This window comes from Bradysia coprophila, assembly GCF_014529535.1.
Source record: "Bradysia coprophila strain Holo2 chromosome X unlocalized genomic scaffold, BU_Bcop_v1 contig_12, whole genome shotgun sequence".
NCBI classification, from domain to species: Eukaryota; Metazoa; Arthropoda; class Insecta; order Diptera; family Sciaridae; genus Bradysia; species Bradysia coprophila.
The window spans coordinates 7,232,965-7,249,394 of NW_023503293.1; the positions used below are offsets into that span (position 1 = coordinate 7,232,965).

Here is a 16,430-nt window from a genome sequence, read left to right on the forward strand (position 1 = left end):
GTTCACTTATATTGTTCGAGTTTGTATCTTTTAATGCCCCCAAAATCGATACATTGGATTAGAGTATTTGATATCCTTTGATGTTTCGAATTGGAAAAAGTCGAATTTCGTTGTCGTTATTTTTATGTTTTAATGATGGTCAAAGCTATATTTATATAAAAAAAAGGGCAACATTTGCCTCTTGGCACAGACAAAGCGCTGTACTGATATCATGTTTGTGTGTGGGCGTAGGTTGAAAAATTACTGACCGAAAAATGATTTCGTTGAACCGTAAAATGCATTTCCCAGAGGAATAATAAGAAGAAACAAATCAAAACTCACCTTGTAAAAACGGTATGATTTTGCACATAAATTCGCCGAACACGAAATTTCGCAGCAATGTTCCAATTAATGTGAACGGCATGCACAATACTCCCAACAATATGTCGGACACAGCCAAATTCAGTAAAAATACATTCGTTATCGTTCGCATTCGTCTGTTCTGCACCAGCGTTAAAATCACTAAAAAATTTCCAATCACAGCCAGGAGCAATATTGTTGCGTACAGAGGGATTTGAATTCGGCCCGTGTTCAACCAAGCCGGTGTGGCTGTTGTTGTTGGATTCGCCAACACGGTGTTGTTCTCCACAACTTTTTCCACATAATCGATAGTTGTTTGATTTATTGCCATTGCCATATCGTTGATGGGTACGTGTATTTTAGTGTTGTGGTGACTGGGTGAAAATATGGAAAAATATTTTCTCGTTTGCTTTTTGCCTCTTTACGTCAGCTCGATGAATTTTCCTTTGTTTATGTCTTAACGTATTATGATAATTTAGATGAGTGAGATTAACTCAGCCGATGAACATGATTATTGTGCGTGACATCTGAAAGAAGATTTAAAAAAGAAAGGAAAAAATTGAATTGCAAATTTCTCGGTTCAAAAGAAAATATTGTTCTTCTTTCAAAGGCTCAAACACTTCCTTGTTTTTTTGGGTTTTGGTGTTTTGCGGAAGTGATGAAGCAATTAATACAGAGTTTGCGAATAATAGCGAATATGAAATTCATAGATAAACACGATTACCAAATTTATGTTAATGAGTCGAAACGAGCGAGTTTGGGTTTCTTTTTGATTGTGCGAACCCCGAAACTCAAATTGAATTTTCAACACTTTATAATTGTTAGCAAAGCAGTAAATTACCACGAAAACTACGTTTCTCAAAGCGCTAAAAGCTTAAAGGCGCAGTTTCAAATAGGTTTTCATTTATTCATTCAACAAATATATTGAGCACTCATTAACTGGGTGGTAAAATAAATCATTGTCGCGCGATGGTATTCTGTTTGTTATTCTCATGATGTTGCGGGTACCCGCGGGTACGCCTATTTAATAGCGGTTGAGAGTTTTGCTAATAACACTAGGCATCAGAGGTCATGTATACGGATGGTGACATAGTGCGTTGGATAGGTCTTGGTGCCCTGAATATGGAACACACCTCTGTTCGTTCCTGTGACGTCTGTGTGGAGAGGTAACCAACTATAATCTATGACGATAAAAGTGCACCAATCCGGTCGGCCGTTGGTGTGGTAAGGTATTTGGAACTACTGAGTTCAAATAACAACTCCATTGGTCTCGATCACCTATCTGGATGTGTGTTCCATTTTCAGGGCACCAAGACCTATCCAACACACTATGTCACCATCCGTATACATGACCTCTGTTGCCTAGTGTAATTACCCTCGCACCTTCTTTGTTCAAAGAATTGTTTAGTGTTTGATGAAAAATCTATTACTTCATTAATTAACTTTAGGATACATTTTGCTATAAAAGAGATCGCCCAGTAAACAATCATCGCTTATTTTGTTTCTCATAACAAGTTCTCCAAGCAGTTCTTAAAGTTTGTCAACGATACAGAGCACGCCATAGTGAAAAATGAAAGTCTAAGCTTTCGAACTTTTGAGACTTAAATTTCAGGGGTCGTTCTTGTCCTTATTTCCTTATTTTTCCTACTTTTCGAGAATTGTCCTTATTTTGTCCTTACTGTACTAATTGTCCTTATTTTCTGTTTGCATTTTTATGATTTTTTTTTGTTCACAGAACAGAATCAAAAATAGATAAAAGTATGAGTAGCTCTAAATAATTTTATTTTCTTTAATTTTCCAACGCAACATCTGTATGGAAAAATCAAAATGTGATTTAAAAAAAAAATTAGGCACCCTATAACTGAAACAAAAAATTGTAACCTCTCATATATTTCGAAATTTGCTTGAAATCGGGTCCAACCACATATCTCACATCACAGGTCATACATCCTTTGATCCGGTTGTGGAGGGTTTGGTATCGTTTGAAAGCTGAGGGTCCCAGCATAGCATTATAAGTAATCGTAATTGTGCTGTTTGAAACGTTTATGGATTTTTTAGGGTCTGTCAAAGTTCGCCGAAGGAGGAAAATTTACAGATTTTAGCAGATTTCGGAAACTTAATATTTTTTTAAAAATCGAAAAACTGGTTTTATTTTGTTTTTAGATCATGCCTAGCATTCCCAGTACTAGTCTCATTAAATTTACGAAAAAAAAAATCGCCGAAAAAAATTCGCCATGCAAAAGGGATCAAATTTTCGATGAAAACTGAAACTAGTACCACTGCTGCGGAACATACAAAAACGTTTTCATCGTTAAAAGTTTGGAAACTGAATGTGCAACGATAATAGCGAAGAAAAAAAAACTTTTCTGAATCAATTATAAAAATTACTTAAGTTTCACCTCAGTTTTAAAATATCATTTTTATGAAAATTCGGAAAAACTACGGGAAAATCGGAAAATTCGTGAAATTTTTTTGCACTAAAAAAAACTTTGAACCCTTAGCTTTCGTTTGAGACCAATATCACCTGCGTAGCTTCGATTCTTGCTACACAGAAATTCATCTAAGTTACCTCTGCATCGAAAACTTCAACCGGATGTAGATGGCGCTAGAGGTCACTTTTTCAAAGTCTCCTAATTCTTTTTGATTCCCCAAATGTATATTTATCAATGGTAGAAAATTCACGCTTTTATACCAAAATGCACCAAAAAATGTATTTTGTTGAACTAGTGAGCCCTACTATAAGGTAAGCGGGGGTATAGCTGACCGTGCAGGTGTACCTGACCAGCTACATTATTTATCAGTTTTGGAAAATAATTACAAATGAACGTTATAATTAATCTTTAGAGCCTAAAGATTAATTTTTTCATAAAAATAATGCGATTATTATGTTTACTTATTTGATACAACCATAAAATGAAACCAGTGCACCATCTCAGTACAAAGTTCTTAAGAAAATCGTAAGATCGGTGTGGTCTAATTTAAGGTTTTTATTGACAAAAAATGGACAAAGTTTTGGTGTTTTTAGGTAGTAAATAGTTCGACAATTAATATTATTAACATAAATAGCGTCTAAAAGTTAATATTTGATTAATTACATGGTGGTCAAAACATTGCATCAAAAATATGCCATGTTTGTGTAGTTGACCGCACCAAATTCCGTACATTTTTCTTCATGTGACAAATTCTCCGTCCATGTGCATTGTTGTGTATAAAATGATGTGATCAAAATTCGTTGATATTTTGTGTTTTTATGAGTTTTTATCATTGAAATTGGTTAATATCAGTGAATTAAGAGTGAAAATGTGTCGAATAATGCGAAATTGTTGCGAAAAATGTGAAAAATGTCTTAATTTTGTAGCGGTCAACTACTGCAACAAGACTGGTCAGGTATAAAAACATCCGTTTTTTAGTGGTCAGCTACTGCATCAAAAACAGTGCTTCAGTAAAATCAGTTTTTTACAATAAAAATTAATTAATTGTCAATATTCCTGATATTCTACAGAATGGGAACAGATCAAATTAAATTCTGACGAAGGAAAAACTTAGCTTCATCGAAATCATCCTGCGATACTGTTGAAAAATTGCTTAGACGGTCAGCTACTACCTCGCTTACCTTACAACTTTCTTTCGCAAATAAAATACTTCTTTCAAGCGAAATTGCTCTTATTTTCACTTCAAAATTGTCCTTAGAATGTCCTCATTTTTGCATTTAAATTGTCCTTATTTCCTTATAAGGACGAATCGAATTTCAGTACGAGCCCTGAAATTTTCACCCGGGCGTTGTATTGTTGAAAAATAAATGTTTCTAATGACTTGCACAACAGAGTGAGTGGGTTGTTTTTGCCAAACAAAAAAATTCACACTCCATTCCCGAGCTCGTCTATACTTTAAGTTTATCACATCCTGTTTGAATATTTTTTACAGTTCAAACATGGCAAGCTATGCTCTAGGTATTGTAAGCCGAAATTTGTTAGTTGTTGATAAACATATTCGTAAAGAGAAATAAAAATAACGTTCAACCAGACAAACCAATCGATCCTTTATTACCATCCATCTTAATGTTTGAAGGATACTGCTGCTGCTCCAACAAAAGCCAACAAAAGATCATAAAAAGTATTTGTACCAGAATCACTTTACTTCAGCTTTCCAATGCTACACAAATAACTGCACTGTGGACACGTTTAGAGTTTCAATGTGTCACACATCTTGCTGCATCGAGTGAAGGTAGTAGTTTGTATATACTTGAAATAAGCGTACCTACGACTCATAAAAACGAACTTTGAATCTAAATGTTTGATTTTCAATTGCTGATGCAATTTAGTATTCGATGAAGTAAACTGCATCATGGACAGAAGAAGTACAGATAATTTTTATGATCCTTTGTCGATTTGCCTTATCGAAAGCAGCAGTGCCATTGAAAGTAAAAATATTCTGAAAAATCATTTAAACGGCAGTGCGAAAGCCTTGAGTAATGAATAATCGAAAATTGCTAAGATGATTATTGCATCTTCTAACTCCAATAATTCCCATTCGTTTTACCGATCCATAGTTTCTACTAAATGATTTCTCACAAATTGGACAAACCAACAACGAACGAAATAATTATCTGTTCAAGAACTTGGTTTGAAGTTTGTTCCATTCGACAATATAATAAATTTTAATCCTCTCAATGCAATTTGACTAGTTCTAGCTTCTGCCAGTTCATTATTCATCTTTCTATTATGAATATCAAATGAACTAAAAGCAAACTTCTTGCACCAATTATACAATTAATCTACGAGACAATGAATATTCCCGTTGCTAAACTAAAATAATATTTCATCCAGCGCAAAACTTACGCTGGCTGTGTGTGCTCTTTTGACTAAAGACAACAGAGAATCGTTCTTTTTTTTGCTACGGCAATAAAAAGCTGTGGATCCATTCGGCTTCTATTAATCAAATTAATAATTTAAACATGGAATTTCGAGAGCATTTATTTACTTTAGCTTTTGAAGCAATAAATTTTATTTCGTTATCCTCACATCAAACAAGCACTTAAACCACTTTGATTACCTTTAGATTTGTAAGAAATTCTTCGGAAAGCTTACGGTGAACAAAAGCTTTGCTACCGTGCTATTTGAAGATCTTGGAACAAAACCTTAAAAACACATCAAAAAGATTCATTTTGTGTTATTTGTACACAAATTCTTCGCATTATGTGTATTAAAGATAAATGTTGGTAAAGAGATTCAATTTTCGCAAAATTTGTATATCTCGGGAATTTCGAAACTGTTTATTTCGAAGACTCCTTTTTTTTGGTGGAGATGGTTATGGTGGAGTTGTTGTTGTTGTTTATGTTTGCTTAGCCATAATTTTAATGAGATTACATTTATCTCGATTCGGTCTGTTTTTTTTGGGAAAATTGATTTTGAATATAATAAATTTATGAACTGTTATGTTAGTGCGTTGTGTCGGTGTTAAATTCAATGGATTCGGGAGTGTTTTGCAATTCGCCGAATGAATAGTAAATGAGACAGAAAATTTTAAATTGATGAAATGAATGAATATGATTCTCTTTGATCCTACAGATATCGAGTTATTCGGAATGTAATTAGGTGGGCTCGTAGCGGGAGAAACAATTATTTTATGAAACACCTGGATACCATTTACTCATACAGGTTTACTTTTTCGTAATGGAAATCGCTTGAATTGACAGCTGACAGCATGAAAGTATGCGACGGAAGAATGAATATACCTTGGAAAATAAATTGTCTTGGTGCTAGACGGCGTTGTGACAATCTACATGTGACTCCAATTGAATAAGAACGGTTTGTGGTTTCCCTTTATTGTCGCTTGTATGTTTCCACATAATTTTGAACATTAGATTACGAAAAAGAAAACAAAGGAACACCGTCGTACGAACGGCCTAGCCGCGGTTTCTATCTATGAAATGTATTCCGCACCTTCTCACATTTGACAATGCAAGTTTCAACGCGTCATATATCATCAGGCCATATCATATCAGTGGCGAAGATATGATCCGCCTCTACAAAGTATGTCTTATCTTCTCGCATGTGCATGTCTGGCGAATCATAAACGAAATGGAATATCATTTTTTCCAATTGGTTTACATGTTCAAATGTTGTACAAGAATAAAAAATGAAGTTCAAGAAATTCAGAAGCTCCAACTTGAACATGTGTGTGTCTGGTACGAACATAGAAAAACCAAAATGTTGCCATCTGCTTGGTTCGCTCAATAGTACTAATACGATTATTGATTCATAAAGCAATGCTCTCTGTAGAACCGAAGCTAGAGAGACCATTCATCAGGACGTCATTTATAAAAGGCGTCCACCTTTTTCTTATAACATTGAAATCAAACTTTAATTCTGCCCATCTGCGACTGATGTCCCGTCTCTAAAAATTGTCTATCGGCCGATCTCTATGAAATGGACGCCTATTTGAAATTTGAGTTAAATGAAACTTTCAATTGAAGACAATATCGTGTTATCCACATAGCTTTTCATCGAATAAAAGTACCTGTGCTAACATTCCATAAAAATTTCAAGTTCACCTGAGCTGTTTGAACGGAATACTTAAAAGTTATCGGCTGCTCTATTGTCAAACATTTTTTTTCCAGAGATTTTTCCCTGATTATTTCCGGTCGAATGTGCGTCCCATTAACATCTTTATACGACATCTCGAAAATGGAAAAGAAACGGAACGAACAAACAAGTAAAAGAAATTCTATTAACCAACGTTAGAATGTCACAAACGTCACACTTTTTTTCGGAAAATGATTACAATGTACTCCTAATATACCCACATAATGGTATGTGATGATTTTAAATGTTCGGGTTCATCTGGGCTTTTTTATTATTATTCCTTCTTTCGATTCAAATTTATATCGATCTAAAAACAATTTTTCGGTTTACCAATTTAATAGACGCACTTTCTATGTTTGGGTGTGCTATAATACTGTTACAGTTTGTGATATAGATTCGGAAATGTCTGTGCCATGGGACCAGGCACAACATGTCCCCCATCTCCACCAAAAAAAAAATGGGAATTCTGTTAGATGAAAATAAATGATATCCAATGCCCACTTTTATAAATGAAAATCTGGAAATATTTTTCTTCCCTTCTGATTTCCAGCTATATTATGCGGATTAGAGATAAACGTATAGCTTTTATCAGCGAGAGAGCAACGTTCAACTTCATGCGACAAAACATTTTTTCGATTATTTGTTGAAGCTTTAAGGTAAATAACCAACCACGCACCACGTGTCCGTATGTGTACATTTCTCTATTTTATTTTTGTTTTGGATAAGGGCCGAATTTTCGACCGATAAGAATGACAAAGAAAATTCCCGGATACAGATTGATTGATAGAGCGTGATTTCGCCACCACATGCATATATCCAACGGTTTAGTGGTTATAAAGCTGAGAATATACACCATAAACAACCACACCGAACTGACATAATGGAAAACTCGGATGAATACGAGGAAAGCTAGAATTGTACACACATTTCTCCATTCGAAAGCAGAGAATTCGAAATATTTCTAATATCGTATTATGGAAATCGATTCCAATTTCACATGTTTTAATGCGATTGTATCTTATTATGTGAACAAGTGTGACTGTAAACATACAGTGTCTGTCTCTTTGTAGTTGATTGATTTCGAATTGATTTACTGTAGAAAATTTTCGTCTTTTTTCATATTGAAAATGGGAACATATATCAGTGTGTGAAAGCAAGGAAACATCACAAAGAACTCAGGATACTCAGGATTGGTTTTAATATGCAAATATAACCTCAGCAGTTCTTGATACATTTTAGAAGTGATTGAAGTTAGGATTAAGATCACATGGTTCAGACACTAGGTTCCAGTAACCTTTGCCTATTGTTCAGCTCACAGTTAGGTTCTGGCCTCACCTTTGGTATGCGGTGCATGAAACACTGGCATAAAAAGGTAGTCATCTGATGAGCTGATTGAGCTTATCTCAATCAGTGCCTCTTAGAGAGGACGAGATGTAAAGCCTTCGGGCAGGTAATCTCGTATAATCTAAAGATTTTTGTACTTCGGTACAGAAGGAATACTCATGTTCAGTCTCGGTTGCTTGGTACTGCTCTTGTAACCAAAAATTTCTTTTACTTGAAGTTGAATCACGCTGTTCTTCATGACAAATAGGGTCGGTCGATTTTTGAATATTTTCCATCCGAGCTTTTGGACCTAGCTGATCCGACTCAGCAAAGTCTAAAGAAAATTTTAAAACCAAAAAAAAAATATTTTCAAAACGGTTCTATGCTTTGCCCTAGTTTTTAAAAATCTTCTAGTTTTTCGAGGTATCAACACTCTGACGGCTTTCTTGTCTATGCCAAAAAGTTGCTTCACACATTGCTTTGCATTTTCAATTCACTTTTTGGCATAGACAAGAAAGCCTTCAGAGTGTTGATACCTCGAAAAACTAGAAGATTTTTAAAAAATAGGGCAAAGCATAGAACATTTTTGAAAATATTTTTTTTGGTTTTAAAATTTTTTTTAGACTTTGCTGAGTCGGATCAGCTAGGTCCAAAAGCTCGGATGGAAAATATTCAAAAATCGACCGACCCTAATGACAAACAACCCGACCCTCTTTTTCCCTCAAAAAGGAAGTTTAAGGCATGGTCAAACTACAATCGAATCTATTCTGTCTAATGACGGAAGTATAGGGTAATTCAACGTTCAAACTGGCTCTAAATCAAAACAAGAACGTTTCAATTTTTAGGGAACGTTTGGGTCTAAAACAGGATAACAAAAAATTACAAATTTCATCTCTTATTGCTGGCGAAGCGACATAGAGAATGTAAGAGTTCGAGGTAATGTGGTGTTGTTATATAGAAAACTACTTGTTGAAACTAATGAAGTACACTTTTTTAGATTAAACTGTTGAAAATGAGAGAAGTAACAGATTAGTTTTGATGTCTTTGAAAGATTAAAATACTTTTTTACTTTCGCCCCTTGTCATTCAATGTACTATTTGGGTGAAGGGTGTCATTGATTGATTTATGACGGATTTATCAATTTAGTTGATTAACAACAGTATTTAATTGATTCAAAAATAAACATGTGCAGGTCCTGAGCCTTCAATGTTTTGAATGGAGAATAAATAAAATTTGGAATGGGGGACTGAAGTTTCAATAATTTCGATAGACAACATTATTCTAAGCAACAAATTATTCTAAACTATCGCAAAATTATAAACATTTATATTTTTAATTAATTGTTTTCTGATTTTCAAGGATCAGTCAAACATAAAAAAGACTATACGTCTCTATATGCCTCTCTTTTCTTCTCATGTCATTTTTTCTTAATTCTCTCACGAAAAAGGTTTGCTTTTAGGTTGAATTTGGGTCGTAGCCGTAATTCAAATATGAATTAAAAGTACAAAACTTGAAAATTCTGTAATAGTGTAGAACAATTTTTTGTTTGCAATAACATTCTTAATCAAAATACAAAAAATGTCAAAAGTTCAATGTCCCATTCCTGTTCTATGAAAGGAGACAGCCACAAACAGTTCATCATTTTACCAATACACAAGTCGCTCTGTCAAAGATAAATATCCCTTAAATACAACGCATAATATGAGGCGAGCGTGTGTAAATTCCACGATAAAACTTTCAAGCTGTATATCATCCCGCTTTGCTATTGTACCTTTCACTTAATTTTCGACACATTGCAGTCAGATTGTGATGCCTATCGAAAGGAAACCATGAATTATTTATTGCAAACTTTTTATTTTCAAACAATTTATCGACACCGTAAAGATGGAGAAGAAAAACAGAGCGAAACAAAACCAGAAAAAAAAATTGCAAAACATAAATGAAAATATTATGAAAAATGATAAAAACATTGAGACGATGTGTATTACTCCGTTTGATATATTACCAATATGTTGTGGCTTTTATACTCTACTAATATTTTTATCCGCAACAAAGTATTATTTTTATTTTTGCCAATATTCGAATAAATGAATGAAAATAAATCCTATACCGTTTTCATATCATCTGTTGACATGGTGCTTACTTCAGCGTACATAATGTCGATCATATATCAACGGAGATGACGTGGCTCATATTTGTGCAAAATGTTTTATATTCAAACATAAAATACCTATTACGTGGGCACAATGTGTATTATAGTTTTCTTTAAAGCAAATCTCCAAACATATTACCGCATTCTACGAATTGCTATCCTCATATCGTAGCTGATTGGAACACATTATTCGCACATTATATACGAAAAATGGACCTAGGATATGCTGTGTAACACGAATAGGAGAAATGTCTAATAACGGATAGCTTTGAGTTGTCGTTCACAAATGACGTAACCCTCAACGAAAATAAAGATTTGAACAAGTCACCCTCGAAGTAAGAATGGACTTCCAAGTATTTTGCAGCCTGTCACGGACGGTGATCACCTGTTAAAAACAGATATAACTCACCAAACATCTTCAAAAACATAAGCGTCCGATATCATTGCAGAAACTGTTAAATAACATTGAAGAACACGATTCGAATCAAATAATTTAAAGACGCAAGCCATAGTTCGATCTAGTCGAAATAATCATCGCCTTTTAACCTTCAACTCCGTTCATAGCATTCAAAATCCACCAACAGACCTTCTTCATACCATGCAGAAAAGGGACGACATGGACGACTATCATCTGTTATCGATAACGACTTCAGGAATGAACGACAAGCTCTGATTATTGCAGAGGTCTTATGTAACAAAACGCATTTTCAACAAAATGAAGTAAAAGATTATGAAAACAAACTCTTGCATCAATTTAGTATATGTACAGACGAGAAAGATTGCGGTGTTTCTGGTAACGTTACGCTAATAGGTTAGTGTACCCATCCGCTATGGGTCACTGTAGAATTATGATAGTATGATGATCTCTAATATCAAAATGTATCTTAACGCAATGACGGTGTTGTATCAGTCTGCTGAAATTTGTGTAATTTGACGAATCTTGTACAAACTTCTTTCGATTGAAGGAGTATCAGAAAAGGTTTACAGTTTCGATTAATTACACACGCATGTCCCCAGAAAAAGGATTCAAATAGAACAGAAACTTAGCTGTAGTATAATGTTACGATGACGATAGTATGTCCATTATTAAAACGATTAAGTATTTCAGGTCATTCGATTAATTTTGATAATGTATGAGTTCCAGTTACTGCAATAAGTGAATAAGTGAAGTTATAAGATTTTGAATAGTAATGAGGCTTTGTTAATGAATTTGAAGATTTGTAAGCATTTAAATATCGGCTAATTTATACTAAACTCAACAATGTTACAGCAACCTTAGTTTGACCTTTCTCGTACGATTGCATTAATCAAAAAGTTTCAGAACCGGTCAACAAACACGCGCCGATTTTGAAATGTTAAAATCACACAAATTTCAATTTTCTCCGTTTTAGATGTGCAAATTTAGAACTGTACTGGACCCGGGGAAATACATTACGGCTAGAAGGTACGGTAACAACTGGAAACAGTGAAATATTACACAATTGTAGAATCATTGTTTTTCTTTTTTCTTTCGCTGAACAGCTGCGGTCAAAATTAACTTTTTATTTCAAACAAAATTTCATAGCCGTTTCAATCCGCAGAAACAGCAGAAAAGTTGAAAATAAAACTTTCATTTTGTATTTTAATTCGGTGTACACTTTTGCTGCTTTTGTGGGTTTTGATATTAAATCGGTATGGGTGGGGGTGGGTTTATTTTTAATTTGAAAATGATGATATCGTACAACTTCGAACAATTTTATGAGGACAATAGAGTTTCAGTTAGTACGAAAAGAAAACAACAGAAAAGTAGATGAACCGGGATACCTGCCTTGAAATGATGGAATGCTGGGTCCATAATGTCGGTAGAACACATTTACGTTCTTAGACTCTTTTTATTCGCTAACTTAATTTCAACCAAAACACCTATTTGGGTAGAAAAGTTCAAGTGATGTACGGTACTTCAAAAAGACTTTTAAATGAAAAGTTAAAAAAAAAGTGCGGTAGAGGCAATCGTATGAACGAACTCTTCAAACACATCAAGATGTGTGGCTGGGTGGGTGTGTGTGTGCTATTTTTGTAAGTAAACAAAATGTATTTACCGTTCGTCCACAAATTTTCTAAAATCTAAGAAAAGGACCTTCTCCTTCAAAACAAACTCTGTATATATATAACTTTTGTAGTAAACATAAATAAAATAAGCGGGGACATAATACCCCGAACAAATGCTCAGATAATGTACGTCGTGTGGGAATTGTGCCACAGAGCGATTTTTTTTTTCTTCCAAATTTCGCACTCATAGGAATAATCCCGAATGTTTGTATAAGTATCAGTTGTTCTGCATAAGCTCCATCCTCTGTGCGTATATCCTTATCCACCCTTATACAGTGTATATGTTGTACATATTTGTAATATAATAAGCAGCATTCAATCGTATTAACGCTGTCTCATTTCTTTTTTGTCATTTTCTCAAGCACATTTTCTGCGGAATACAGAGTGTTTCTATACACGAACACGTATCGCTGATTTATTAAAGAAAAGAAAAAGTTTGAGTTTAGGAGCAGTGAATTTACAAAGTAAATTAAATATTTATCGGTGTAGGTAAACAATGGAACGGAAAATATGGAAGCAAATGCTTTTAAAGTTATAAATGTGAATGTAAAACGATTCAGGTAAATAAATTGCTTATTACACAAAGAGTATCGGTTGAAACTAGATATAAATAACGCGCCCTGACTTTATTTTTACCGTTTGTTGTGCAACGGTAGCTGCATGAAAAATTCATTTTTAAATAATCTTTTCTACCTTGAAAATGGAGATCAATTGCATTCAGTTAAGGTAATGCTTTTGATTGATGTTAATTGTGTAAATTGCCATTTAAAACATCAAATTTTTAATTGTATCTTCTCTAATCCTTATTTACTGTTTAAAGTGTTAATTGCTCGTTCGTACAACTGGTTAAAACATTGACAATTTAGTTTTTTATCGCAGAGCTAGTAGACTCCGGTGTTAATCTAAGAAACCGCATTGTATTGTTTGTGTGCTTTAGGGAGTTTTTGTAAGCTTTGATCTTCTATTGGAATATATTCAAAAACTGGTATATTTCAATGTAATACAAAAGAAGCTTAAATCCTTTTGTTGACCCGAGGCGAAGCTGAGGTTAATAAAGACACCTAAACGATACTTTTCATTTTTATGCCGAGTTATGTAATCACGTCATTAGTCGTATAAATTTATACGTCAGAGAGAGCTTTTTTCTCCCTTGTTCTGATCTGTGAGTTTTTCTATTTTGCGATTTAGTATGGAAATGAAAACTAAAATTGAGATATCTTTGCTGTTTTAAGTGGTTTTTCATATTTTTTTTTTGGACCAAAATGTTTTAAAATGTGTTCGGAATCGATTGGCATTAACAGATTGTGTGAAAATATTTCTTTCTATTTTATTATTTTGTTAATGTCAATCGATTCCAAACACACTTTAAAACATTTTGGTCCAAAAAAATATGAAACACCACTTAAAACAGCGAAGATATCTCAATTTTAGTTTTCATTTCCATACTAAATCGCAAAATAAAAAAGCTGACAGATCGTAACAAAGGAGAAAAAAGGTCTCTCTGACGTATAAATTTATACGACTAATGGCGTGGATTAGTGAAGTGCTTGAAACATGAAAAGGATGACACAAGTAGCATGTCGAAAATAATTTTTAATCTGTAATATCAGATCTCGGAGACTTATGTGGACCAATATGCCTTCAAAACGGTTCCAAATACGGTACGGTTGTTCTGTGTTTTTTGGCTTTCGAATCACAGGAACGAGTCAGTGTTTTTCTTTATATGGACCAAGTTGTGTACAAGGTACGAGTGGTACGAGTGTAATTAAGTTTCAAATATTATTGGTTTGTCCATGAGAATAATTGACGAAAAATGTTGGGACGTTTATCAGTCAGAGCAAGTAAGTCTATTTTAGTTTTTGATTCGATTCTTTGTATTTAATTGGCAAAAAAAATCTAATTAATAAATCGTACCTCAGGCAGCAACACAAAACCATCTCCTTACAACTTGCAGGAAAATGGTTCAAATTTATTCAGCATTTGTGCGAAATTACCGTTCGTACATTAGGTGTTTCCGAATCAATAATTCAAATATATTCACGTTGCTGAATCGATGTTACAAATCGTAAAACTGGATGTAATTTGCAATTAAATGTTTTTCTTGCCAGTATTTTTTACGCATTTTATCATTGAAATAATTATCGAAACGGCGATGGGAATTTTCCCAACTAATAGAAAAGTTCTGCGCAGGTTTTCCTTTCATTTTTCGCATCTTAAAATATGTATTATACCGACCGTAATGGTAAGATTCACACGACATTCATTGCCGGCTATAGGCCCAACAATTAGTAAAGAAAGGCGTAGCTCAAACAATTTAAATTTTAATTGAGTTAAAAAAAGTCGTCGGCCCCATATCGAAAAAGGAACCGAAAATCTTTTAGAGCATAATAAACCCTTTCGCTAATAGCAGATAAATATGTGATTAATGCCCAACCATTTTCGCTGAACATAATCTAAACACATAAAACATGACGTAACATGCAATCAACATATTAACTCAGAGTTTCGGTTAACCAAAGCAATTTCAAATTCTGTTTTCAATTAAATTTTCATGGCAAATAATTAAACTCGCGGCCTTTTAGGTCCAATCCGGCAAATTTCTTTAAGCTTAATCGTCATTTTGATTTGATTTTATTTAATGGAAATATTAATTGCTTTTGAGTGTGGTGGGTCCATTGTATGACTTACATTCCCAGTGTTTCGGTTCAGGTTTCTAGGGCTGGGGATAACCAAAAATAGTCTTTTACCGGACACATTGCGACATTCTTTAATTCGTTTTGTAATTGTTTATGATGGAATGAGTTGATTTGAAGCTTTTCAATTTTTCTGCGGCCATCTCTCAGTCTTAGCCTAGATATACGAGGTTGACGTAATTTCTGCCTGCAAAAGGAACTAAAATTTTGGTGGAAACATGTAGCCTGGTGTCTTCAAAGTTATTTTCTATTGACAGATCCGATCACTACGTTAGGCGAAGTAGGTCGAAGCCATGATAAGGAACTGTGATAGAACGGCAGCAATAATAATGTGAGGTGCTACGTCGATGCCCTCCAAGAAGCAGCAAAAGAACAGAATTAAAATAAGAGGCCTCCACGGCGCATTAGTCCAAAATTCTCGAAATTCTCACATTCCATACAAAATAAGAGGGCAAATGACAGTATTAAAATCTGTTGCTTTGCCATGTATTTGCAGTACATTGGCTACGTCAGTCAACACACTTCAAGCAAAAGTGATCTTAGTGGTCAGTTGTAGAAAGTATTCTATTTTAGATGAAATTGTTTTTACAGTCTTTTGCAGTTCTGTGACACACTGTGACACCCTATTTAGAGTACCAACTCATGCTTGACGTGCGTTGGCTACGTATATTTTATCCATAAAATTAATTCATCTCCGCAGAAAATCGACTAAGGCAGTGACTAAGTTTAGGAAACAAACTCGATTAGTTTCTTGTTCATGCTACTGCAGAAATTCTCGTCACCGAAGTAATATCGAAATGTTAAATCGAGCATAACCTGCGATAACGGCCTAGTATTCGCAAAATTAAGCACATCTAGTCACTTCATCTATCGTGTTTATTATGCTATTTGAAATTGATCAAGAAACGAAAGATCTTCTCAGTATGTAGGTCCTGACATGTTGTGTTTCCAGAAATATGAAATGCTTTAGGCAGACAGCTTGAGTCTGTATATTAATGCTACGTAAAGGTTAAAGTAAAGTTAAACAAATGTACCTTTTAGATAACTCTTCAGTATTTAACATAGTCTGTATTACATCAGGTAACACCACTGACACCGTCTGCAAACTACATTCAAACTATATTCTCTGCATGGCGATTAAGTTAGTTTTGAATGATCTGATTGTCAACTTTTCCAATCCTTCTGTGTGTGAGAACGTCACTTGGTAAAGTGGTCATATTTATGCAGTAAAATGAATGATTAAACAAATAA

The 16,430-nt window shown here is 34.2% G+C and overlaps 1 protein-coding gene across 1 annotated transcript in view; it reads right to left on the reverse strand.

Moving 5' to 3' along the window:
• Window positions 1-16,430, reverse strand: part of LOC119067405 (cholecystokinin receptor-like) — a 56,713-nt gene that overhangs the window by 25,471 nt on the left and 14,812 nt on the right. Inside the window, exon 2 of the mRNA XM_037170351.1 lies at window positions 322-866. Within this exon, the coding sequence (XP_037026246.1) occupies window positions 322-676 (355 nt within the window). The 5' untranslated portion in view covers window positions 677-866. The remainder of the gene's footprint in view (window positions 1-321; window positions 867-16,430) is intronic.